At 43.7% G+C, this 23,579-nt stretch overlaps 2 protein-coding genes and 1 long non-coding RNA gene across 38 annotated transcripts in view; 1 reads left to right on the forward strand and 2 right to left on the reverse strand.

Annotated features, from left to right (window-relative positions):
* EMSY (EMSY transcriptional repressor, BRCA2 interacting) overlaps positions 1-10,955 on the reverse strand; it is a 52,672-nt gene extending 41,717 nt beyond the window's left edge. For 14 of the 18 annotated variants that reach the window (XM_074860477.1, XM_074860479.1, XM_074860475.1 and 11 more), the window contains exons 1-6: positions 10,817-10,955; positions 9,606-9,714; positions 6,001-6,100; positions 5,287-5,361; positions 2,850-3,025; positions 1,523-1,675 (exon numbers count right to left, since the gene is read on the reverse strand). In XM_074860477.1, coding sequence (XP_074716578.1) covers positions 1,523-1,675; positions 2,850-3,025; positions 5,287-5,361; positions 6,001-6,100; positions 9,606-9,675 — 574 coding nt within the window. In that variant the 5' untranslated portion in view covers positions 9,676-9,714; positions 10,817-10,955. Of the gene's footprint in view, positions 1-1,522; positions 1,676-2,849; positions 3,026-5,286; positions 5,362-6,000; positions 6,101-9,600; positions 9,715-10,816 lie in introns of all 18 variants that reach the window. The other 4 variants (XM_074860486.1, XM_074860484.1, XM_074860478.1 and 1 more) reach the window with 2 other exon arrangements.
* Positions 10,956-18,602: 7,647 nt separating this feature from the next.
* On the reverse strand, positions 18,603-20,723 carry LOC141939878 (uncharacterized). Its single transcript, XR_012627775.1, has 2 exons — positions 20,661-20,723; positions 18,603-20,573 (listed from the first exon to the last, which is right to left on the reverse strand). It is a non-coding gene; the product is annotated as an uncharacterized LOC141939878 (long non-coding RNA).
* A 282-nt stretch (positions 20,724-21,005) lies between these two features.
* THAP12 (THAP domain containing 12) overlaps positions 21,006-23,579 on the forward strand; it is a 44,138-nt gene continuing 41,564 nt past the window's right edge. For 18 of the 19 annotated variants that reach the window (XM_074860491.1, XM_074860504.1, XM_074860500.1 and 15 more), the window contains exon 1: positions 21,006-21,168. In XM_074860491.1, coding sequence (XP_074716592.1) covers positions 21,080-21,168 — 89 coding nt within the window. In that variant the 5' untranslated portion in view covers positions 21,006-21,079. The remainder of the gene's footprint in view (positions 21,169-23,579) is intronic. The other variant, XM_074860508.1, reaches the window with a different exon arrangement.

Raw genomic sequence — 23,579 nt, forward strand, 5'->3', positions numbered from 1 at the left:
TTAGAAACTACATTTGTACAAAGTTTTCGACAAGCATTTAGCTAAAAGGTAATACAGTTCAACTATAACTCACACTTGACAAGCAATGAAGCAGAGGCACGGAGAGGTTAATGGCTCAATCAGACTGTGACTTGGATGAGGTCACACAACAAATCAGTGGCAAAGTCATGACTGTAACTCAGGACTCCTGAGTTTGCTCTTAAGCAGGCTTGTTAAAACTAACATGACTGATATATTCTGAAAGACACGATTCCTTAAAAAAAAAAAAAAAAAAGAGCAAAACGAAGCACGTGAAGTGGAGAAAAAAATGAAATCTAGGGATGGACAGAATAAAAATGAGAACCTTTCATCCCTCTATCGCGTGTCTAGACTGGTTTTATACTCATTACCATGTAACAATTCAATAGAGGTCTAAATTAAATTTTTAAGAGGTTAAGAACATTTTCCCCTGAATCTTTAAACTAAAGCTGAGTGATTAGTGCATTAAATCAGAAAAATGAAAAATCTTAATGTAATGGGTTCTGTGGGCTGCTATAGCCATTAAAGATGGTGGTTTGCAGGTAATGTTGTATTTATGTACAATGTGACATTTATGACTAGCTAGAAGTTTATAAAAACATGCACATATAGCATAAAGATTAAAATAATTTTTTAAATATTGAAACTATCTACAGCAAGCATAAAAATAGCACTTATCAACTTCACTATTAATCTGTCACCTACCCTCTGATAAACACCAAATAATGACATAAGGAAACACTTTTACTTATTAAATAAAACTACCTTTGATGAGCTGGGCCTATGTTATGAGGACATATTCTGCTTTTAGAACTAGCTTATTTATTAGCCAAAGAAAGAAGCGTGGCGGGGGGGGAGCGGGAACAAGAGAAAAAGACTGTTTCTAGATGTTATGCCCTGGGATTTCCAAATTTAAATACATGAAGATCGGTATCTGGTGGGATTTCCTATGGAGTTTTCACAGTTGCCTGGGAATGCAAGCCTCACTAAGCTTCGCTTCCAAATAAATCACAAAATGGCCAGACATAGTTAATGTAAGCATATAAATGCTTGCCAAAGTACTGTATTCTAAAAAAGTCTAGGTCAGCTGTGAAAGTGGAAATGAGACACCTTTCCTAACTCAAATAAGTGACTATTATTCATTATTTAAGCAGAAGGAAGAGGGAAGTCCTCTGCAGAAGCAACCAGCAGACCCACCTTAAAGACAAGTTCTGAACAAGCTGTATTAGAAACCCACTGATATACAGCAGTCCCTATATTTTCAAAATACTTTTCACTCTTGTCCTTGCCAGTACTGCTCCCTGCAGCATTTTACAGTGAGTGGATTTATCCTGAACACAATTTCTCTGAAAAAGGGAAGCAATAAATTCATTCTTTAGACTAAACGAAGGCATAAGGCATTAAATGACTTGCCCAAGGTCAGAGTGTTTAAGTCAGGCCATGCTTCAGCCACAAGACTGTCCCTTTCTTTCCCTTTTGTTAATCAGTTGCTAGTATCACTTACTTTTGACGTAAACAGTACTTCCACTTGGCAAGACGACTACATTGGAGGCTGGACTGGCAGGTCTGGGGGACTTCACTGTCGCTACACTGCCACTTGGAACAGGGGCAGATGTTGGGGTTGAAGTGGTACTTGTGTAGGAATAGCAAACCACCACTGAAGAGGAGAAAAGACACCTTCCATATAACTGAAGTGCAGAATCCCATTATTCTATCACTATTTTAACAATTGGATTGGAAGTCAAAGACTTATTGGGTCATTATCCACATCTTTGCCTCTGCAATCCTGTCACTGTTGAATACTCCCCAGCTTGTCCTAAGCATGGCCATGGAATTAATGGCCTTGAAAGACAACACAGAAGTCTAACCTCCCCTCCTCCCATCCCCAGAAATCTGTGCTGCTGAATCTACATTTTTTTATTTGTATTAATCTAATGTTTTATTTTACAATTTGTTATTTTTCCCTTTAGCATTCATTCAGTATTTCTATTGTTTTGCTTTTCTGTAAATGACCATATCTAGACTGGTAACTGACAGAAAATAGCTACTGCCTCTCCTCAACAGTGAGTGAGCTGAAGAAACCAAAATATACCTTCAGTAATGAACAACTGATTTTGCTAATCAGCTTTTTTGAACTGTTGCTTATAAGTAGTAGCACAACGATCCAGTATTTCTCACAAAACCAGAATAAAACAGCCTGTTTCAAGAAGTGTTACACATTCTCCAGTTATATGAAGCATAATTCGAGCCTATTCAAACAAGCTAGATGGAATGCACACTAGCATTATTTAAAAGGCATAGAGAAAGCAGAAAGCAATCTTTTAAATTGTTAACTTGGTATTTTTATTCTGAAGTAAAAAAAAAAAAAAAAATCAACAAAACCAAAACAACAAAAAAGAAAAAGAAAGTAAACCAACAAAATTTTCTTTACTTTCACCAAAACCTACTTACATTCTTAAGATATTCTGAAATATCTTTCATCACTCACAGAACTTTACAAAATCTTAAGCTATCAGTACAAGTTTTTATAGTTTACAGAGTTTAACAAGTTAACCAGTGAATTTCCCCCTCATTTCCTGGCAATTTGTTTTTTTCTTTTTATTTCAGTTGCTAGTGTGCTCACTAACACAAAGCTGTCAGATCTGTGTTGCAGATGCTACAAGAGCATCTTTTAAAAAAAATTTTTTTTATATTTCTATAAATATTGTTCAATAAGAAAGATTCACAACTTTTTTAAAATATCTAACGCTTAAAATCTAAGATAACCATTTATACTGTGACATTATTTTTATATTCCCACAGACTGCAGTAAAATTCCAGCTTTCTCTCACCTTCTTTGTTTCCAGTTTCTGCAGGAACTGGAAGAGATGCGTTGTGCTGAACAGCTGCATTGGCAACAGCATTAGCCGTAACAGTAAAAGCTGTTTGTGGAACAAGCCGTGGCATCAGCGGCACCAGTCGACGACCTTCTATAGACCATTCGGAAGAGCTATTTGGTCCAGACATACTAAACAGAAACGCACATTCTGTGAGTATTCTGCCGAGTTTCCAAAATACTCAGTACACTTATTTAAGTGCCTTTTTTTCAACAGTGGAAGTCTAAAAGGCAGTTTCTAAAGACATACTAGAGCAATAATCTTCAACTTCCTTCATTTTATGAAAGCCCTTACATTTTTCCCACCTGACGTAGAAATCCTCCCATAGAAAATTTAAGAATTGCTGCTTCTTTTACTGTTTTATTTTACAGAGCCCTTAAAGGGCCAGATGTGTGTGGATGTCACACTCAAAACCCCCATATTAGTTTAGCTACTGTTCAGGTAGAGTTGGTATACTCTACTTCTGGATGACAAGAATACCTAGACATACAACAGATTTCATAAAAGACTACTGAAATGGATTACGTTACAGGGAAAAACCCTCAGCTTCTAATGCAAATCTTGTTTTACCTGAACAGGAGAGTTTCTCAGACTTATTAAAGTAGTCCCAAACAAGGTAACAGAACATGAAATGATTTAAATATACCCTGAGCATCTTCCTTAACAGAAACCAGCCTGCTTGCTCTGGTTTTCTCTTAAGGACTTACACAAAAACTATAATGCTTCCAAAAAATGCTGTTCTTATCTAGATGGAGAAGTGATTCTGTTTATGACTGTTTTACATGAGTCATTTGTCAAATCAGCAAAACCAAAATGGCAAATTATTTTTCAATGCTGTTATGCTCTTAAGCAAATCAACCCATTTAATGTATTAATATATTCTGAAAAACAACTTCTCACATGAACTATTGCAAGCAAGTTGCAGCAAAAGCTACCACAAATTAGTTTGTAAAATGCAGAGGATCTGCTCTGTTGTTAAATCCTGATACGCTTCAGCATTCTTCATACATATTCATATAGTACAAGCCGAGCTACATCAGCTGAGGTAAAAATACATTTTTAAAATCAAAAATAAGACTACAAATGTTGCATATAGCAAAGCTAGCAAAGTCGGCTTTCCTAATGAGTTAGAGAATTATTTAAGTCCAAACTGTATTACCATGACTTACAAAGAATTACGACAGGAAAAATAAAGAGATGCAGCACTTCACAATTGCACCTTGTCTGGATTATAATATCTCATCCATTCGAAGTTCAACACCTCAGGACAAACTTTATGCTTGTTCTGTAAAATGCTAAAAAGCAGAACTACTACTTAAAAAGGAGACTCGATTCAAGAAAAGAATCCTGATTTGACAATTAAATGCTTATTTTTCATTATTATTTCCCCTTCCTTTAAAGGAGTGTAAGAAAGTTGGTGGGTTTTGTTTAATAAATAGCGTATTTCTAACTCTTTAAACTTGAACACTAAAACACTAAAACGTTAAATGTCCTTCTGCAGCACTAAAACAGTATGCTAATTTTGTCAAGTCTTGGATCAGACAACTGCTCACTCCAAGTGGCCTGCTATTTGTATGATTTCCTTTTTTCCTCCCCGTAACACCTAAGCTATAGTAGTCAAACTTAAAAATCGGTGGTTGTAACATAGAAAAAGAAAAAAACACAGACACTTACAAGCCAGCTCTGTTTAAAGAGAGTTCTTAATAGTAAGACTGTTAAGTAACTATCAAAGATACATCAGCACTTGCCCTCTTGCTCCTCTCCACCTCTCAAAATCATGTGGAGCTTGCGAAAGCAACCGCAAGGAGGAACCAGCCCAGTTGATGCCAGCACAGCAGCCGCATCAAGCAGAGAACAGTGGACACTGATGTCATCAGTCAGCTTGCTGCAGCTTTTTTACTCTGACCATTTTTTCCCCTCTGTGCTGATACACTGTTTTCCACTAATCTCTGCCACCTCTTTCCCTCCCTTTGTCTTTCTATGTAGTTAAGTCCCTCTTAATATAACCTTTTCAAACGGATTTAAATAAAATCAAAGGTAAAACAGAAAATAATAAAGCTAACATGTTCATCCTGCTCATGGATTTCTCTATTTTCTCTACTCTCTGGTCTACCTATAGAAAGCTCTTCATGACAAAGGACTGTTTCTTATGTTGTACTGGGACACCTCCAGATGCAAAATGCAATGGTACAAAGTAACTGTTTCTAGCTCCCTGATGTAACTGTTTCTAGCTCCCTGATGTAAATCTGATACCATAATTTCTTCATCCATACACTGTTTTAACTACTGTTCTTTAAACCACCATCAATCTTCAAAGTTCTATCAGTTAAGGCATAATGGATTTTCCAAAAGGTACCTTTGGAAATCATGTAGAAAATGACCTGTAACTTACTTGTGTGCAATAGTCGTTAGTCGTTCATCATTTACTGCTCTTCGAACTTCAGCACGATGTCGCTCCGTTGAAATACTATTAAAAAAAACAGCAATATATTTTAGTCAGAGGGAGACATGAACATTTATCTAAAACTTCTAGCTAAAATTAAACATGAATAATCTACTCAAGAGACGAAAGGGAACAGGCATTTACATTTAAGAGACTGTCACTTAACTTTTGCTATCACAGTGAGAAAGAATGAATGTACTATTGTCCAAAATATTACTGAAGAATAAAAAGAACACTACTGTTCGCAGGGTACCCCTGCAAAACAGCTAGAATCCAACCTCCTAATGAGAGCAATAAATTTAAAGCATATGGCAGAAAAAATTGCACAGAACATGGAGTGCTTTCTTGATGTAACTTGGGCCCAAACCCCTTGAAGTCCCACCCTGACGAAACTCCAGGCTAGCACACACTCATGAGGTAGCTGTAATCCTTTTAACACTCAGTACCTCACAAAACACCAACAAAACAGTAAAGCTTCAACCACAGAAGCACAGTTGTTTTCCTTACTAAAATCTCCAAGCAGAATAGGAATTAAAACTCCGCAAGATGAAGAATCACTTCTCTGAATTAAAATTTGCTTTGTGATACTACTGATAGAAAAAGTACGCAATACTTTAAAAGAAAACAGGTCATTGGTTCTTATTTTAAAAATGCCAGGGTTACCTAAGCACTTTAGAGAGTTCTCCAAGAAGATCCTTCTTCTCTTTCGTAAGGTCTCCCTGTGCACGTAAGGCACTGATGACACCTGCGTATGCCTCCAGTTCTGAAGAATTAGAGCAAATAGTATTTCTATTTAATGCTCACAGCAAAGGGAAGAAAAGAAAGTTATTTTCAGTATTACTGACAGTATTCTATTAATTTTCAAAATCATTAAGAGGAACATGTCTTTCAATTATTTAGTGCTTTTCAAGAGAGATTGATGATTTAAAACTCTCTCAGTCAATTACTCTGCAGCGTACAGCTTTTCTATGAAACAACTGTATAATCACAGAGGATTATCTAGTTTATAAACCCAACCGAATATTTCAAGCTCCCCCTTAGCTGACAGTTCAGCCACAAAGCTTGAAGAAACAGTTCCCAAATTTGGAGAGTAGCTCAGAATTCTCTAGAAGCAGGAGAAGAAAATCTTTAACGCGTATCACTATTAAAAGTTCCATGAAAAAACTTGGCTTGAAAAAGAAATACACTATGAAATGAGCAACTGATTTTTTTGTAATGCCTTTCCTTAATTAGCATGGAAAGTATCGGCTCAAGTTTATTAAATACAATCATCACAATCTTTTATGCCCATTTACTTGATACGTACAACTGCTTGAATCTGAAAAGAATGCAACACACTCAATTAAACCTGCTCAACACAAAAGAAAAAAATCCAGCTATTCTTAAATGTAGAGCTATCACGGAGATTAACTCACAAAAATACAACTTTGATTTAACGTAAATTTTTAATTCCAGGTGACCTATGTAAATGTCATGCCATCAGTGTTTTAAAAAATAGAATAGTGAAAGGCTACTGAAACTTCTGAATTTTGTTCTACTCAGCTGGGTGAAAATACACCTAACGCAAATAATGGAGTCTGCTAACTTGCCAAAGAATGACTTGCTATTCTAAGCTTAGCACAGTTTAAGAAAACGTTACTGAAACTCCTGCTTTAAACCAGAAATACAAATTCCTTCGACACTTACATAGGTGCCTTTCATTAGGCGCCCCCATTTCAGCAGCCAACCCAAACCAAGCCCACAACAGATCCCAGTTAACCAAAAGCAAGAATAAAAGGGGCAGGCCAAAACCTAACACCTCTGAAGTTTGCTGCAAAAGGAAGACTGATGCTATTCTGAAAAGCTTTCAGTTTAGGATTCCAAAGAGCTCATTTACAAATCAAATCAAGGAATTGTGTTGAAAAGAAGTCCTGCTCTCCTGTCCTGATTAAGCAGACAAAACACAAAGCAGAGTCACTTTGGTTAACTATGCAGCCTGCACAGGGATGCTGGGTGACCTACAGAAGCATTTACAGCTTTAGTTATAAAACATTTGCTAATTAATGCAATGGTTATTGCTAATATCAACATTTATTTAGACAACCATGTGACAATATTTAAGATACTAATTATTTTCCTCTGTTAACAACATAAAGTAATTCTCAGATACAACCGTGTAATTATTTAGCAAGGACGGATTTTTTTTTTTTTTTCCTTTCTGCATTTTTAATAGAGATCTTCTACACTAGAGCTTCAAAAATGCACATTATGGCCTTTTGGAAGCTAGTAGAGATTACAGAACAGCTGTAACTAGCTTACTCACCCTTATGTCTATGTAGCAATCACTAACTCACTAATCGGTGCCTCTCTTTCCAACACAAAACACATCAAACAGCCAAAACAGGTTTCACAAATATCATTATCTCAAGTGTAAGGTGCTACCATCACCCCCTTATGCAGTTATAAGCCACGAATGCCAGGTACCACACACCTCAGGATGCATTCCAGCCTCACCTACACCAGTGCATTTCACTCACGATGGAGTAACCCGCTATCGCTCTACAGTCAACCAAGATGTTGGGCTGAGAGCTGGAAAAGTGGGACTCTATAAAGCAGAGGAATGTTGCTGGATATGACCGTTAGACAGCTATTCGCTCCCACTGCCCGTGCTCCTTCACCCTCTAGTCTTGTAGTGTGCACATTTAAACTGAGAGCTTCTCTACCGGAGGAGAGACACGGCTGCTACAGGCGCTGATCCTCTGTTACGCTGGCAGGGCCCCCTTGTGGGGACACAGCTCATGCCAGCAAAAAAAAAAAAAAAAAAAGATTTATTTTTTTTTAATTTTTTTTTTTTTCCTGTCAGCCTAGGTTATGTCATTGAAGGAGGTGTAGCTGCAGTTCTGTTTGGCTCAGCTGCACCAGCGAGGTTCTGCCAGCACACCGCCGTCAGCTGGGGTGGAAGTTTTTTTTCCACGTTCCTAGCCAGCAGAGCTACGTTAACAAAATTTAGTAGCACAGATCCGGTCCAAATCTTTTGGCATCCTGCACTTTCTCCTAGTTTTCATACTTCTTGAGCCTCACTTAAGACCTAGGGCTGTCACCTTAAAGGATGTACAGCTTAGTTGCAGTGTTGTGTGCAACATCTGTGTCACTGTTTCAACAGAACACAAATCCGATTCCCAAGGAATGAAATAAAAAGGGCAAAGCGAGAAAAAACAAATTCTCAACTCTCAGCAAATAAAGTGGATGGCTTCATAATGTATGAGAACCTTGGCACAGTTAAGAAGTACAGCACATCATCGTTTAACATTCAAGTAAAATGAGAACAAGAAAAGCTGTAACTTGACGGTCACAGGAAGTTATAGGGAGTCTCAACTTTCCTCCTGACATCATCTCCTAGATTATGCTCCTCAGAAGAAAGTATGAAAAGAAATCTAAGGGGTTTTTTCTTCCCTTCTAGTATTATGCATCATTCAACTGGCCAAAAAATCTTAATAAAAAGAAATTCAGCTCTAAGAACTCAAAAACGACTGCGCAAGATCCGATCAATGGCCTAACAAAGGATTCTCTCTCCTGCAGTGGCCAAAACTGGATGCGTGAGGGAACAGCAAGTATTTTTACCTTCCAAAATACAAAAGTATGTCTCCTTGTACATGTATATTTACAAGGACAGAGCACAAAACAATCTCCAATATGTATCTATTGGGCAGGGGTCTCAGATATTGAACTGCATTTGAAACAATGCAAAATCCTGTTGTTAAGCGAGAACATTGTTTTCACATTTCCCTGATAATCTGTGTAACTGCAAACCACAACCCATCATAATATTTTCTTGTTTCAAGTCTTTACAATAGTACCTTTACTACTTGAACTCCATCCCACAGCACCAGTTAAACCAGGGTTCCATTTTTTTTTTTTGGTACAAAAAGGTGTCTAATACAGAACTGAGAAACAAATGAAGACCCTCCTCTCACAGAGTATCCTGTTGCATGTTAATAGCCGTAAAAAGAACAGCAATGCAACACTGCAACATCGAGGCAGAGATGGACTAGGACATCCATGAGAGATTCGACCAAACCGAAACAATTCTGCTCTATTCATTTTGCTCAGGCAGAGAGCATCTGCCAAACATCATTTTAAGCCAGGGCTGTCAAACCAATGACACATGCAAAATGCAGGAAATGACTTGGAAGTTGCCTGTAGACATATTAAAGTATTTCATGGAAGCAGCAGGCAGGCAAATCTTAAAAGGGCAAACATACAGACCCACAAATTGTATCTTACTGTACCCAGTTTGCGAAGGATCCTCTTGCATTCATCTCTGCTGAGATCCAGAAGAGTTGGCCACACCACAGGCATCTTTCCCTTGTATTTGTGCTCCCACAGAGCTCAGCCTCGCTGAAACAGGAATATAAATGCAGTAAGTGCAAGTCCATCATTTATCGATTTCCCAAGCCGATAGATATAAACTCTCCTCAGCCTGCTCACAACTCCACCGACACATCCCTCCCATCCCTGCTCCAACCTTTGTAATGGCATGCCTGCCATGCAGGAATTCAGCAGTTTCGCATGGGCACGGACCTCCTACACTCTCTTGCTCAGATTCATCACCGAAGCCTTTTTACCGAGTTTCCTATCTCCTTCTCAAGCCTTTTTTTATGCTGAAACGCTCTCCGAATTGATGTTCAAGTCTCCTCCCTCTCTTTATGCACAGAGCACCTATTATAAGAACTCCTCCAGCTAACCGCACGCTCCCCCTTCCCCCCGGGGAATGCATTTAGCACTAGCCTATTATATGACAGAACGGCAAAAACACCGTGAAAATTGGCTTTCCACGTACCAACACCAGCCCCCAAAAAAACCCAAACACGGGAACACCCCCTCGCCCGATCGCATCGCGGCGAGATTCCGGGGGTGGCGGGGAAGGAGGGCGCATCTCCCCGTTGCAACGAGGATAATAAAGGAAAAAGAGGAGCCGGAGGCGAGCGGGGCGAGCCGGCTTGGGCCAGCCCGCGGCCGCGGCGCGCTCCCCAGGCAGGGAACGGTGGAGGGGGGGTGGGCACCGGGAACAAAAGCCCCGGCGCCGTCGCACCTTCCAGCGTGGGGCTGGAGGGAGGATCTCCTACAAGGGCGCCCGGAGGCAGCCACCACCCGGGGACTCCCCGCCCGCCCTTCTCGGGGCCTCCACGGCCGTCGGCGCGGGGGACCGGCGGGAGCCAGCGCCGCTGGGTCCCCGCCGGGCTCGGGGGCGGCCCCGCCGACAGGAGGGAGGGAGGGAGGGAGGGAAGGAGCGGGCGGCGGCCGCTGCTTCCCCGCGCTGGGCGGAGGGGCAACGCCGGCGGCCTGCAGGTGGGGGACGGAGCGCTGCCCGCGGGCCCGGGCCCGTGAGGGGCCGGCGGGTCCCCGCCGTCCGGGGAAGGGGAGCTGCCCCTCTCGCCGAAGGGTAGCGCCCCGGGCAAAGCGGGGAGACGCGGCGGCGCTGCCGGGGAGCGGGACCCACCTGCCCGGCCGTGCCTGGCACATCGAAAGGCTCCTCGGCGGCAGAGCCCCTCCTCCCCCCCCGGTGCCGCTCTCGGGTTTGTTTAGTGGCGGCGGCGGCGGCAGCAGCGCTTCCCCGGGCCAAGATGGCGGCGGGACACACTGCCCATGCGCGAGCGCCGCGGAGTACGCCGGGAGTTGTAGTCCCCGCACCCCTCAGCCACCACCCTCTGCGAGTGGGGAGATGGAAGAAGCGGGTGCCAAGATGGCGCGGGGGCAGCGTCGCGCATGTGCGGCGGCGCGGAGCACGCCGGGAGTTGTAGTTCTCTTGGCGTTTGTCGACGCGGTGGGACGCGGCGCCGGCCGTCCCGCCATGGCCCGGCGGCCGGGTACGGGCAGCGAGAGGGGCCAAAAGTCCCGCGCGCGTTGCTGCGCCGCCGCTGCGTGAAACCGCTCAAGAGTGGCGTGGTTTAAGCGCATCCCCCCCGTACCCCTAAACTTTAGGCATTAACGGCTGACGGCTGCTTCTGCAAAGAAATCTGGCAGGGTTGACATCAGCCGTGACGTCATTTGGCAGTCTCCAGCTTTCTGACTGAAAACCGGCACAGGTTACGCGCAGTGCCGTGTAGGGTTGTAGTCAACCACGCTTCTGTGCAAACAATAAGGTCATAAAATCCACGCCCTAAAGCCACACTCGCAACCGCTTCGAGGTGTTTTTGCGCCTTGCTGTAATTTGTCGGCGAGCAGAGAAACCACCTACTCCCAAAAGCCACAAGTGCTGATTTCAGAGCCCTGGGCCTGGTAGCTATTTTATATATCACAGCAATTATAACTTTTTTGCTGTAGATTTCCAAGAAAAGCAGTAAGTTATATCTCTTTAAAAGTCCTCAGATCAGATGAGAAATAGAAGACATCTCCGGGATGTAGCTGAAGCTTAAAAACAACGTATTACCTGTTTGTGGCTGCGTGTTGCAGCGAGAAAGCAAAAAAAAAATCTGATCCATAAAACTGTCTGTAAGGTGATCGCTGGAAAATCGTACTAAAGCCCCTTCAGGATGAGCTTTTGGTTCTGGGTCTCCATCTCACAGGGCTTCATTTTTGCCGCAGGCACTTGTTTTCCACGCTTCATCTTGCACGCTTTCTGATTTTGCAAAGCAAACAGCCGCCCTGGGGACAGACAGTTTGATGAAGAGGAGGGAAGGGCTACTCCTTATTCCGCTCTCTCCCAGAAAATCCTATTTTATAGCTTGCTTTCACTACACCAGAAACAGCTGGACATTTGCTGAGGTGACGACAAGGCAGATGGATGGTGTGCATTAAATCACAACACCTACTTCCAGATCTTCAACTGCTATTATTTCCACCTAACTATAAATAAAAATGTTTCTTCCCTGTGATCACTGATGAACATTTTCTCACTTGCAGTTTCCTATTGTTCTTCACAGTGGTATAAATCTCAAGTACTTGAAAACAATTATGCTGAACAGTACAGGAGAGCTAGTACAATTTTCCTTCTTTTTTTAATGCTTTCCTAAACAAAAACCAGCTGAAGGCAAGTAGCATCATCTCTGCATAGTACTACCTAATAAAAATAAATGCCCTAAGCTTTGCACAAAACTGAGGAAGATGCAGACCAGGTTTGTGCCAGAAGTTGAAGTTTTCCTTTGCAGGTCAGAGACTCCATTGCAAACTGATCTGGAAATGTGTCTTTTAGTTTGATTACTCTGGTCAATAGGAACAGGCAGGACAGCCTCGTCACTTACCAGAATAAAATAACTTCTTTGAGGTTTATTCATCAGTCATAACTGTGATGGTCTAGCAGAGTATCGTTTTTATTGCATCTGAGGTGTTTAACAGAATAAATCATTCGATGAGCAAGAAACTACCGAAACCTTTTTTTAAACAAAATTTATCTACTGAGGCGTAAATTTTAGCTGAATATTTGCTTCGAGTTTGTGTGTTTATTAACGTACTCTGTTCTCATACACGCTCTCCAGTGAAGTCTCTGCTAACAACGCAGCTCAGAGAGAGCACAAATACATTTTCTCAGCCCTGCTCAGCAGCTATATTCATTAAACCGCATGAGATCAATTTGGTATTTTTTTTAGATCTTTTTTTTTCAAATGTGGATGAAACTGGCCGATGGGATCAAAAGTTATTATGGGGATCAAAGGTTATTATGGGCAAGGTAGACAGATGAGTATTGACACTCACGTACGTACATATGTATGTACTCAACAAAATGGTATACGCTTCATTTCCTTCGGCACACAGAAGAGAGATGTAAAAAATGAGCCAGTTATGTATGAAGTGTCTGAAGCTGCAATTGCTGCATTTGTACAGATGTTGTGAGATGACTGTAGAATGATGATTGGTGGCTTGGACGGGTGTACTTTTTGCTGGGTAAAAAACTGGCTGGATGGCCAGACCCAAAGCATGGTGGACAATGGAGTTAAATCCAGCTGGCGGCCGGTCACGAGTGGTGTTCCCCAGGGCTCAGTATTGGGGCCAGTTCCATTTAACATCTTTATCAGTGCTCTGGACGAGGGGATCAAATGGGATGGATTCACCAAGGTTGTCCCTGCAGAGAAGCAGAGATAAGCGCCAGCAGATGCCCCAGAGCTATCCCTGAGGCCAACAGACTCTGGTCAGGAGCATCTTCCTGAGTCAAGAAGGCCTAACCAGTCCCAGGAGCAGCATGGATCTTCCCATTTTACTAAATGAAGCTTATCTGGACTCAGGATGACTGCATGTAGCCAGCTTGGATCTTCTAGCCTAATCCAGGGAGGTCACCCGAAGGAGACTTGACAGCATTTCCTTACGTCTGATGAACAAATGTCAGGAGTGTTCCAGTTATAAACTAAAAAAATTAAATAAAGACAATATGATTTAGGCTTACTCCATTAATACAGAAAAATGGTGAAATGTCCCACAGGGTAATTTTTTCAGTAAATTCATATAAAAGAAATGGATTCATTGTGAGTAAAGGAAGAAAATGCAGAATGTGAAAATGCCAGCGTTTTTTCCAGCCTTAGTTGCCTTCCGGATGTTAATCACTTTCTTAGTTCTGATTACCTACATCCTTGGTCCCTGAATCATCAGTTAAGGAGGATTAAAGTTACAGAGCACTTTCTGACTGTTCAGAAAGCAAAACGACAGAAAAACTTGTTGACAGCAGCAACATTTCATCATTTCCTAAGGAGGCAAGGCCCAACGGTGTAAAAAAAACACAAGGTAAAACTAGTTTGTAATAATCCATTTTATTTTGTGGTCGAAGTGTTACCTGAAATAAAGACTCTCAAAACCAGAAATTAGTTTAGAGAGGAGATACTGCTTTATTCTGCACAGGGTGGAAAGCATCCACAGATCAAGCACACCACACCAAAGAACTTCCAAGTATTTATACACTCCAAACTACGTGATTACATATTTTCTATAATGATTATTGGTTAGTTGCTTATCGCTCCTATCCTTTATTGGTTAGTAACATACAGTGGGTTTGTCAACTTTCTGCACAAGCTTGAAGGGTAAGGGCCTGTTATCCAGGCAGGTGTCTTAAGCATATTTGCTTAAAACAATTTTAACAAGCTTCCATGTCCCAGGATGTTTCTCGTCTTCAAGGACGGTAGCTCCTGATTAGAAGTACCTTACTAATTATTGCTGACGGTTTGAAGAACAGGCTGACCTATCTGGTACGTCCAATTTGTCCTTGTGTTTGATGAGAAACACTTGTATGGATAACAATACCTACTAAGTGGCCTTGGGTGTGATGAGAAGCATTGTGGGGTCTGCAATGTGCGATGAGAAATGGTTTTGCGGCCTACGATTCCCAGTAAACAATACATTCTTTCCCATGGATAACAAGCACATACAGTTTAAGCAATTTTTGAATAAGGCCTCTTGTTCCAGTAGCAAGCACATAGAGTTGGAGCAAATCTGAACAAGGCCTCTTGTTCAGGGTAACAGAGGCAAGCTAAGAACTCACGTAATTAAAACACCTTCAAGCAGTAAATCACTGAATTTTTGTAGCTTGGTCACATTAGGCTGATACCTTGCTCTAAATGTGTTAACAGCAGCTCACCATTAGCCTTCCTGTTACAGTCAGCAGAGAAGAAACTGGGACTCATTGGGACCTGCAGTAGCCTTCATCTGATGGTGACCTAGCAAGCAACCCTGCACACGTCGTATCACCTCTCCTGTGGCTCCGCTTCCCACTTTTATAAAGAGCATTTTAAAACCTATTGACAGATGGTGATATACCAAAGCCACGCATTATTATTTAAAACAGCATTGCTGCTGGGTATTTTTAAGAATTTGCTCAATCATATGCATTTAAGCAAAATTTGTTCCTCCTTCCAGTAAGGGAAAGAAATATAGTGACCATCAAGCCCTCCTACTTTATGTTCTCCACGACCTGACATCCTCAGATCCGCCATCAGCTTAAATAATACAATTCTCACCAATTACATGCACTGGTCTAATTAATTCAACTTTCTGGGCGCTAACAGAATAATCTGTGTCTCACCACACTTCCTTCTATCCCTGAAGACAATGGAAGGGGAAAGACAATGAGCTTGGAAGCATCAGTGGTGGGATGGCCCAAGGGAGGAGCAGTGATTTTCACGGGGAGGTGGTGATTTGTATGCAGCCCAGGTCACCAGGACAAAGCTGCGCTTCTCGGCGTTGCGGGGGCTCGTAGGAAACGAACACAAGAGCCTTGCTGTGGTTCTTGCCAGTTTATTAACAGCATCTCCACTTGCATCACTATAATCTGATTGATACAGACTCCAAAATATGCTTTTTCTTCTGAGCAGCCTCTCCCAGGTAGAAGACAGGCCCATCAGCGTGGTACTACATGAGAAACACAGCTACTGAAGCTGCTTCCTTTCTGCCACGAACAATGAATTTTCAGCTTCCAAAAGACTTACGCTGGTAATTTCAAAAGTAAAATTGGAAATCAAAGAAAAAAAAAATTATTTGTATCAGCCTGCCAAGCAATTGAGAAAAGAAGAAACCCACTACGCTTTTATACTGAGTACAACATTGTAGGTAATTTATATCTGTAGGGAATTTAAAGATGGTTTAAAGTACCTTCTATGTCTTGCATAAGAGAGAACTAGCCTAGATTTTTACAAAAGTTAAATTATTTTTTGGTCTTTTTTTTTTCTGAGTTAACTGGCCAAACCAATGGAGTTTCCACTTCTCTTATAAGGTTATTCAGTGACTCGATACGCTTTCATGACACGAGCATCTCTATTTTAATTTCATTCTATCACCCTCAGACCACTCCTAAACTCTCTCTTCCTCCTCAAACACTTTCCCAGCACATTTTTATTCCTGGCTAAGAGCAGAAGACTCGGCAACGTTTAGGTGCTGGCAGCTTGCCAGAGGAGCCTTTTATATACAACCTTGTCAGATACAGGGATTGTCACCCAGGACTATTTGTATTTAAATCCATAAAGATATTTCAACTACTTTCACGAAGATAGCTTTGTATTGCCAGTTAGTAGGGATATTTTTTTCCCTATTATAAGTAATACATATTATATTCAACATACCTATTTATTTTACAAATCATAAGAGCTTCAGTGCTGAAAATACCTAAATTCAGCAAGGCTTAAATCCATCAAAATGCCACCGTGCACTGAGTTGAGCACCTATTTAAGCACTTTGCTACGCTGAGGCAAAAACTTGATTATATAACCTCAGATAATGAAAAAAACCCTCCATTGTGTCATTCTGCAGCATATCAAAGAGCGAAATAAAGTCGGAACCCTCTGCAATCTGGGGAGGCAGATGCAAACCTCCATCCTCTTTGTAGCTGTATTGGTGAACAATGTATAAACTTGAAGAAAGCAAAAGCACTTCTTGTTACAGAAAGCGTGGGAATAGGGCAAAGTATTGAAGTTACTGCCCCACTGAGCAACTATGTCCTTATCTATGGTCCCATATGCATATTACAAACCATCGGTAACTCTAGCATACATCTGCAATTCAAAGAACATATCCCAGATTAGCATTTAGCAGAATTCCACGCTAGGATCTGATTTGCACTGTATTTTAGGGGAGCTTGCAGGGTCTCCCTCGAGTTGTGCTTCTAACCCACCAACGCACTGCGTGTTGCTTCAAAGTTTGGGACAACTCATTAGTGAATAACTTGCTCCTGATTTTGACTAAGTATTTTTACAAGGATGGATGTGCTATAAATGCTGGGGAAGTGAGGGAACATACCAACCGTAAAGGATGTATTTGATCACTCTTACGGAGACCTGACAACAAAGAAAGGCAGCTCCACAGACAAGATAAACAGTTAACAATCATAATTACTTAACGACCAATGAAACTAGGCATTTGCTTATCTGGACAATCACCAACCTTGTTTTCCCAGCAATATCATCATTTATAAACCCTTTATGCCCAACTGTTTTTGAAGGATCCCACTGATTCTGGGACACCTTGCAAATGAAAGTTTACTTAAACATACAGTATCGTTGCAGGGTGAAAACAGCAGCGGAGAAGGAAAGCAAGCTGGCACTGAGTTTGCAAAACAGAAAAAGTAACATTTTTGTCACTGCGCAGCCTTCACCGAAACTTTGGGAAAAGTTCACGTACTTTTATTTAAAAGGTTGGTCTTAACACCGGTGGTTAGCAAGGCTTGTGCAGCGAAATAGGGACAACCTGTCACTCCTGGGCTGGGGCAAGCGAATAGGGAAAATAAAAGGTGACTCAGATTCCCTCCCTTTAACTCCTTCATGGTGATATAAATGTCTGTCTTTCCGTTCGCACCTGCTGCCCACGGAGCAGCACAGTAGCCTGCCATCACCTCCTTGGGCTGGCTGAATGCTTGCAGCAGCTCGAGTGGAAGAGAGGACTGGACTCGGAGCGGTCGCTTGTAATTTAGAAGGCTGCTTTCCTGTGCAGGGAGGGAAGTAGCTGTAGGCCAGAATACAGATTGCTGAGTAAATTGCTTGGTACAGGTCATTTGGAAAGCTATGCCGGTGCACAAAACCACGTCATTTATTTGGGCAGACCCCAACATGAACAACACCCTCGCGTACAAGTAGAGTGCTGCAAAGCCAAGTGCTCTCTGGATTTCCTCATATTGAAGACCTGATGCAAAGCTTGTTAAAATCATAGAATCACAGAATGGTTTGGGTTAGAACAGACATTAAAGCCCATCCAGTTCCAACCCCCCAGCCACGGGCAGGGACACCTTCCACTAGACCAGGTTGCTTAAAGACCCAACCTGGCCATGAACCTTTCCAGGGAGGGGGCAGCCACAGCTTCTCTGCATTCATTGAATTTGAATCAGAATCATAAAAAAAAAAGATCCCAGTGAAACAGGCAAAATGCAATGGGAATTGGTTCCGATAACCCTTGAACATCATCACAGACATTGCTAACTTTCATTTGCAAAAAGTTAACCATGAGGGAGGAGCCAGGATGCTGCATTACTCCAACTTAGGGTTGGAGTTGTTGCACATTGGTCACTAGTACTGCATACTCAGTGTGCACTTGTGTGGTCTGAGGTTTGCACTCACACAGTGTGCAAGACTTTGTTAGTCCCCACCTTTGCCTCCCAGTTCTCCAGAACTCTGGGCAAGCCCTAGACAGAAACATCTTGTTTTTCATCCTGTCATTGCGAATTTCAGCACGTGCGGATACAGATCCACAAAAAGAATCTATGGGATTAACCTGATGTCCATTTAGTTCTTACAGACAGGTTATCCCAACAACAATGGGGCTGTATGACTTGCAAGAGAATGTAACAGTAGTAAGAGTCATAAAAGCATTTCAGACTTCAAATATTCTCTTGCAAATAAACTTTTAATAGCAGGAAACAGTACAATCAGAAAATAAGGGCATACCGACTTCCACCCTGGGAAAGAGACCTGCAGTTCATTTCCAGAAGTACATTAAAGGTTATTGTACAACTGATAGAGAATCCTGGATTTAAGATACAGCTGACATTGAAGACACAGCGGGGAAATAAAGCAATTAAAAAATCCACAAGAACACAGAAAACTCCATTAAGAATAATTTATCTGGAGAATACAGATTATCTGTACAACATTACTAATACAGTCCATAATCCCCATTCAATGTCAACAGACAATAGACAAGACACGCTTGGAAATACACTGAACAATACTTGGAGGATTATTCAAGACACAAAATCATCAGCATACAAATTATATACATACACTTCAAAGGCTACTCTGCAAGAAAAAAAGGGTTTTCGTGATGTGGTACTCTACAACAGAAGTTAATTTTTAGAATTTCCAACTAAGTAGTAATGTAAACTAATTTACTTTAAAAATCATGTGCTTCTAGAAATATTGTTGGGTTTTGAAAATAATTAAGGTCATTTTCTTTCCATCATATAGGAATCACTTAAAAATTAGTCTCCCCATAAAAAACATCATCCAGCAGACTTCCATAAATTCACTTTATGCATAAGCCACTGCATTCATTTCATTAGGAAAGCTCATATGCAAATATATACACATTTAGAAGATAACGGCCATAACAGTCTTGTATAGTGATTCAAACGATGCAGTATCGACAGAAGCGTCAGTCAGAAATAGCAGTTCAGAGATATGTGCCATGGTTAATTTCTTTTTAATGCTGTCATAATGTTCTGCTTTGGCTTGTTCAGAACCCCGAGGAGGAGTTTCAGCACGCACGCGCTTTTGTTTGGCAAATCAATTTGGAGGAGAAAAGGTCCTTCAATCTTGGGCGAAATATATTTAATTAATTATTTAAGGGTGAAGAAGTATATTCTTCCCACTGAAATAGGGTTTAAGGGTTTTAAAATTCACACTACCATTATGCAGTCACTGCAATCGGAAATGATCCTGCTCTCGTGTTCTCTTGTGTCAGCATGAGCATTTATGCAATCTGCACAGCAAATCAGACGGCAGTTACCTGAATTAAATCTAACCTAAAGGTAAATGAGTGTATTCAAAAAAGAGTTACTTATCTGATCAACTCTCTTATACAGTTCACTGTACACGAACGTTGGCAATTACCCAGTAAAGTGACAGCAGCCAGGTGCAGATAAACTTATCTTTAGCATTGGCTTAAATGACTATTCAAAACTACTTATAAGGAATGAACTCAGCTACATGCCCGATTTAGAATTCTGGAAAAGAATTAACACCAAATAAATCAATGTCACTGAAATTAGTCCAACGAAATATGCTTTGAGACTCCTAGTTTGAAGGGCCCTTGCCGACAATGTTTCCTCATGGAAAAGACAGCTTTTGTCTACTCACATGAAACAAAAAAGCTTACAAGTTTTGAACCGAGCGAAAAGGAATCAAATGAGTATTTTTTTTTGTTGTTTTTCCTTCATGTACTTTTTGGAAAAGACACATACTTTGGCTATTTCATATACTTGGGTTATGCTTCCTAAAGCCCAACAAATTTCCACGTCAGGGCACTTTTCACATGATTTTTAAAGATGTATCACAGCTGAATTCTTACACGATAGCACTATTACACCTGAAACAATTATCACTTGACATCAGCATTTATAAGCTTCACAGCGGCTAGATCTACTTCCTCAAACTACTAGCAGGCCACTGTTGGTGAATGAATCTTTTTCTTCTTCCAACTATCCAGTTTTCTGTTTCCTGTTTCTTTTCTCTTTCGTTTTTACCTGTGACAGACCTAACAATATCTTCACGCTAGGTATACTCCCTGTTTGATTACTTTATTTCTTAGAGCACTTGTGGTTTCTCTCATTATCCAGGCTGTGTAGTAACGACACCTTCCTAAAAAGTAAAACAGAAGAAAACAGGCAAAAGAAAAATATTATGACCTCGCTCTACACGCTCAGGTCATTTTTAAGGAAGACATACCCAACGTGCCACATGCATACTCGCTGTTCTCCACCCCGGAGCGGCCCAGCGGAAGACAGGCCCGCCCGGCCCTGCCCCCGCGCCTCTGCGCATGCGCGGCGCTGCCGCGGGCCGCTCCCCCACGCGCAGGCGCGCCGTCGGCCCGCGCGCGCTTGGCGGCGGCGGCCCCGCCCCGCGCGCGCATGCGCGCTGTCCCGCGGCCGGGCGCGGTGCATTGTGGGAAGGGGGCGGCTCTCGTCCCGGCGGCCGGTGGCGGTGAATCCTCCCGGCCGCTCACAGCAGTGTAGAGCCGCTTCCCCCCCACACCCCCCTCCTCCCTCCCTCCCCCCCCGTCCTCCTCCTCCACCCCACATACACCCCCCACCCCCCTCCCTCCGGCCCGCGGATTTAAAGGGGCAGCGGCGCCAATCCGGGGGACCATGCCGAACTTCTGTGCGGCTCCCAACTGCACCCGCAAGAGCACCCAGTCCGACCTGGCCTTCTTCCGCTTCCCCCGGGACCCGGTCAGGTGAGACCCCAGCCGGGCACTGCCGGCACCGCGTCAGGAAGGCAGCCCGCGCTGCGGAGGGGCGGGTCGGGGGGGGGGGGGCGGCGCGCTCGCCTCTCCCCTCAGGCCCCGCAGCCCTCCGCTCCGCCTGAGGGGACACCGCGGCGGGGAGGCGCCTCCCTCCCTCCCCCTTCCCCCCGCGTCCCCGCTCCGCACCTCCTCACCTAGGCCAGGGTGGGGGGGGGGACACGACCACCGCAGCGCGGGACAGGGAGGGTCGGCGGGAAGCGGGCTGTGAGGGGCCGGCGGCCGCCCGGAGCTGCCGCTCTCCCGGCGGAGGCCGCGCACGCTGTGGCGCCGGGGGGGCGGGGCTCCGCGGGACCCTCCGGCCTGCGGCGGGGAGGCGGGTGAGCAGCTGCGCATGCGCCGGAGCGGCCGCCTCTTCCCCCCCCACACACCCCCCCCTCCGCCCCTTCCCTCCCGCCGGGACGGGTGTGGGGGGGGAGGGGGGGGGTGTTGTTCAAAGGGTGACAGACGGCGGTGCCGCTCCAGGGGGGTGGGGAGTAGGGGGCTGCCTGGCTGTGAGGGAAGTGGGGGGCTGCCAGGAAGTGGGGGGGTTGAGGGAGTGAGTGGCTGCGTAGTTGTGAGGAGAGTAGGGGGCTGCCTGGCCGTGGGGGACTGAGGGGAGTGAAGGGCTGCCAGACCGTGAGGGGCTGAGGGGAGTGGGGAGCTGCCTGACTGTGAGGGAAGTGGAGGGACTGCAAGGAAGTGGGGGGCTGAGGGAGTGAGTGGCTGCGTAGTCGTGGGGGGCTGCCGGGGAGTGAGGTGCTGAGGGGTGTGAGGGGCTGTGAGGAAGTGGGGGGCTGAGGGAGTGAGTGGCTGCATAGTCATGAGGAGAGTGGGGGGCTGCAAGGAAGTGGGGAGCTGAGGGAGTGAGTGGCTGTGTAGTTGTGAGGAGAGTGGGGGGCTGAGGAGGTGGGGGGCGCTGAGGGAGTGAGAGGCTGCCTGGCCATGAGGGGTGTGAAGGAGTGCCAGGCCCTAAGGTGCTGCCTAACTGTGAGGAGTGTGGGAGGGTGTGAGGGGGTACGGGGGTGTGAAGGAGTGCACATCTGTTAGGGGTGTGGGGCAGCGATGGGGTGTATGGCTGTTAGAGGTGTGGGGCAGCTGGAGGGGCGCAGGAGCAATGGGGTGAGGCAGAGGAGCCTGTGGGGAGCCCATGCAGGGCCAGCGCTGGTTCAGGTAGTGGAAGTCTGTCAGTCGTGCTGTGTGTGCTGAGGTGACGTAGTGCTGGACGATGAGGTGTGTGCGAGACAAATAGGACACTGGTGTGTGAGCCGGCGCAGGCAGGACGCAGGAACAACCACAAAACCACAGATAAAATGCAAAGAGTAAATTTATTCCCGTTATCTCATGACCCGTGAGATCTCCACAGCAGCACCTGGGCAGAGGCACGCAAGCAGGAACGCAGGCAGCATGGAGCTCGGTCCTTGCTAGTCAGGAAAAGGAGAAGAAAGAAAAGGTCTTGGGCTTGCTGCTTTTACCTGTATGTATCCAGGATTTTTGCAGGCGTACTTCTCCGTTGTCCTTTGATTCACAGCAGAGCAGGAATCTCAAGGATGAGGCGCCTGTGAGTTTCTCACAGGCCTGTGTTATCTAAGTGCAGACATTCTACCCGTCAAGCATGCAGAGCTAAACAACAATTAGTGTGATATATGTGTTTTTCAGCACCCCAGCTGCAAGTCACTTGAGTGTGTTTACAGTCCTCCTTGCCAATCCTCTGTTGTATTCCTACAATATTTTATAGTTTTATACAGTCTAGGCAGTGATTCCCACTGTAAGATCTGTCTGTTTAACCTTCATCCATGTTTCTGACTCTGTTGTGGTGGTTTGAGTTAAGGTGAGGTGTGAGTATTTAGAACAAAATGCTTCTTAAGCAAAGAGGTACTATTCTGCTGCAGCTGACCAGTATTGAGGTAACGTAAATGGGTTACGGTCTATCCGCATCTCAATAAACTGCCATTTGAGCTTCCATGAGATGTCAGCAGATCTCTGAAAATGTAAAGTTTGTGACCGAAGAAAACCTTAAAAGCTAATGAGCAATACCTAAGCAGTGGTGTAATATATTGCATTGACATGACTTTTAATTTGTGCCAAGTATTTTGCAACTAAAGCACTTGTGCAACAGTATGCAGTGTGCGTTAGTTCAATACCAAAAAACTGGAGAAATTTTTATACATAATTTTACTCTAAAATATTTCTAGTTGCTGCTTGGATGATGCCATGCAGAGCTATGTTGGGTGATTTCGGGGGTCTGACCTCGTTTTGTTTTGTTCTTCCATTCCTCGGAGAGCATTCCTTTTGGAGCCAAACTTGTAGCAAGACTGAAGGACTGAATCCAGACTCAGATGGAGTTTGCATGTTGGAATCCAGTT

The sequence above is a fragment of the Strix uralensis genome, chromosome 2, assembly GCF_047716275.1.
Source record: "Strix uralensis isolate ZFMK-TIS-50842 chromosome 2, bStrUra1, whole genome shotgun sequence".
NCBI lineage: Eukaryota > Metazoa > Chordata > Aves > Strigiformes > Strigidae > Strix > Strix uralensis.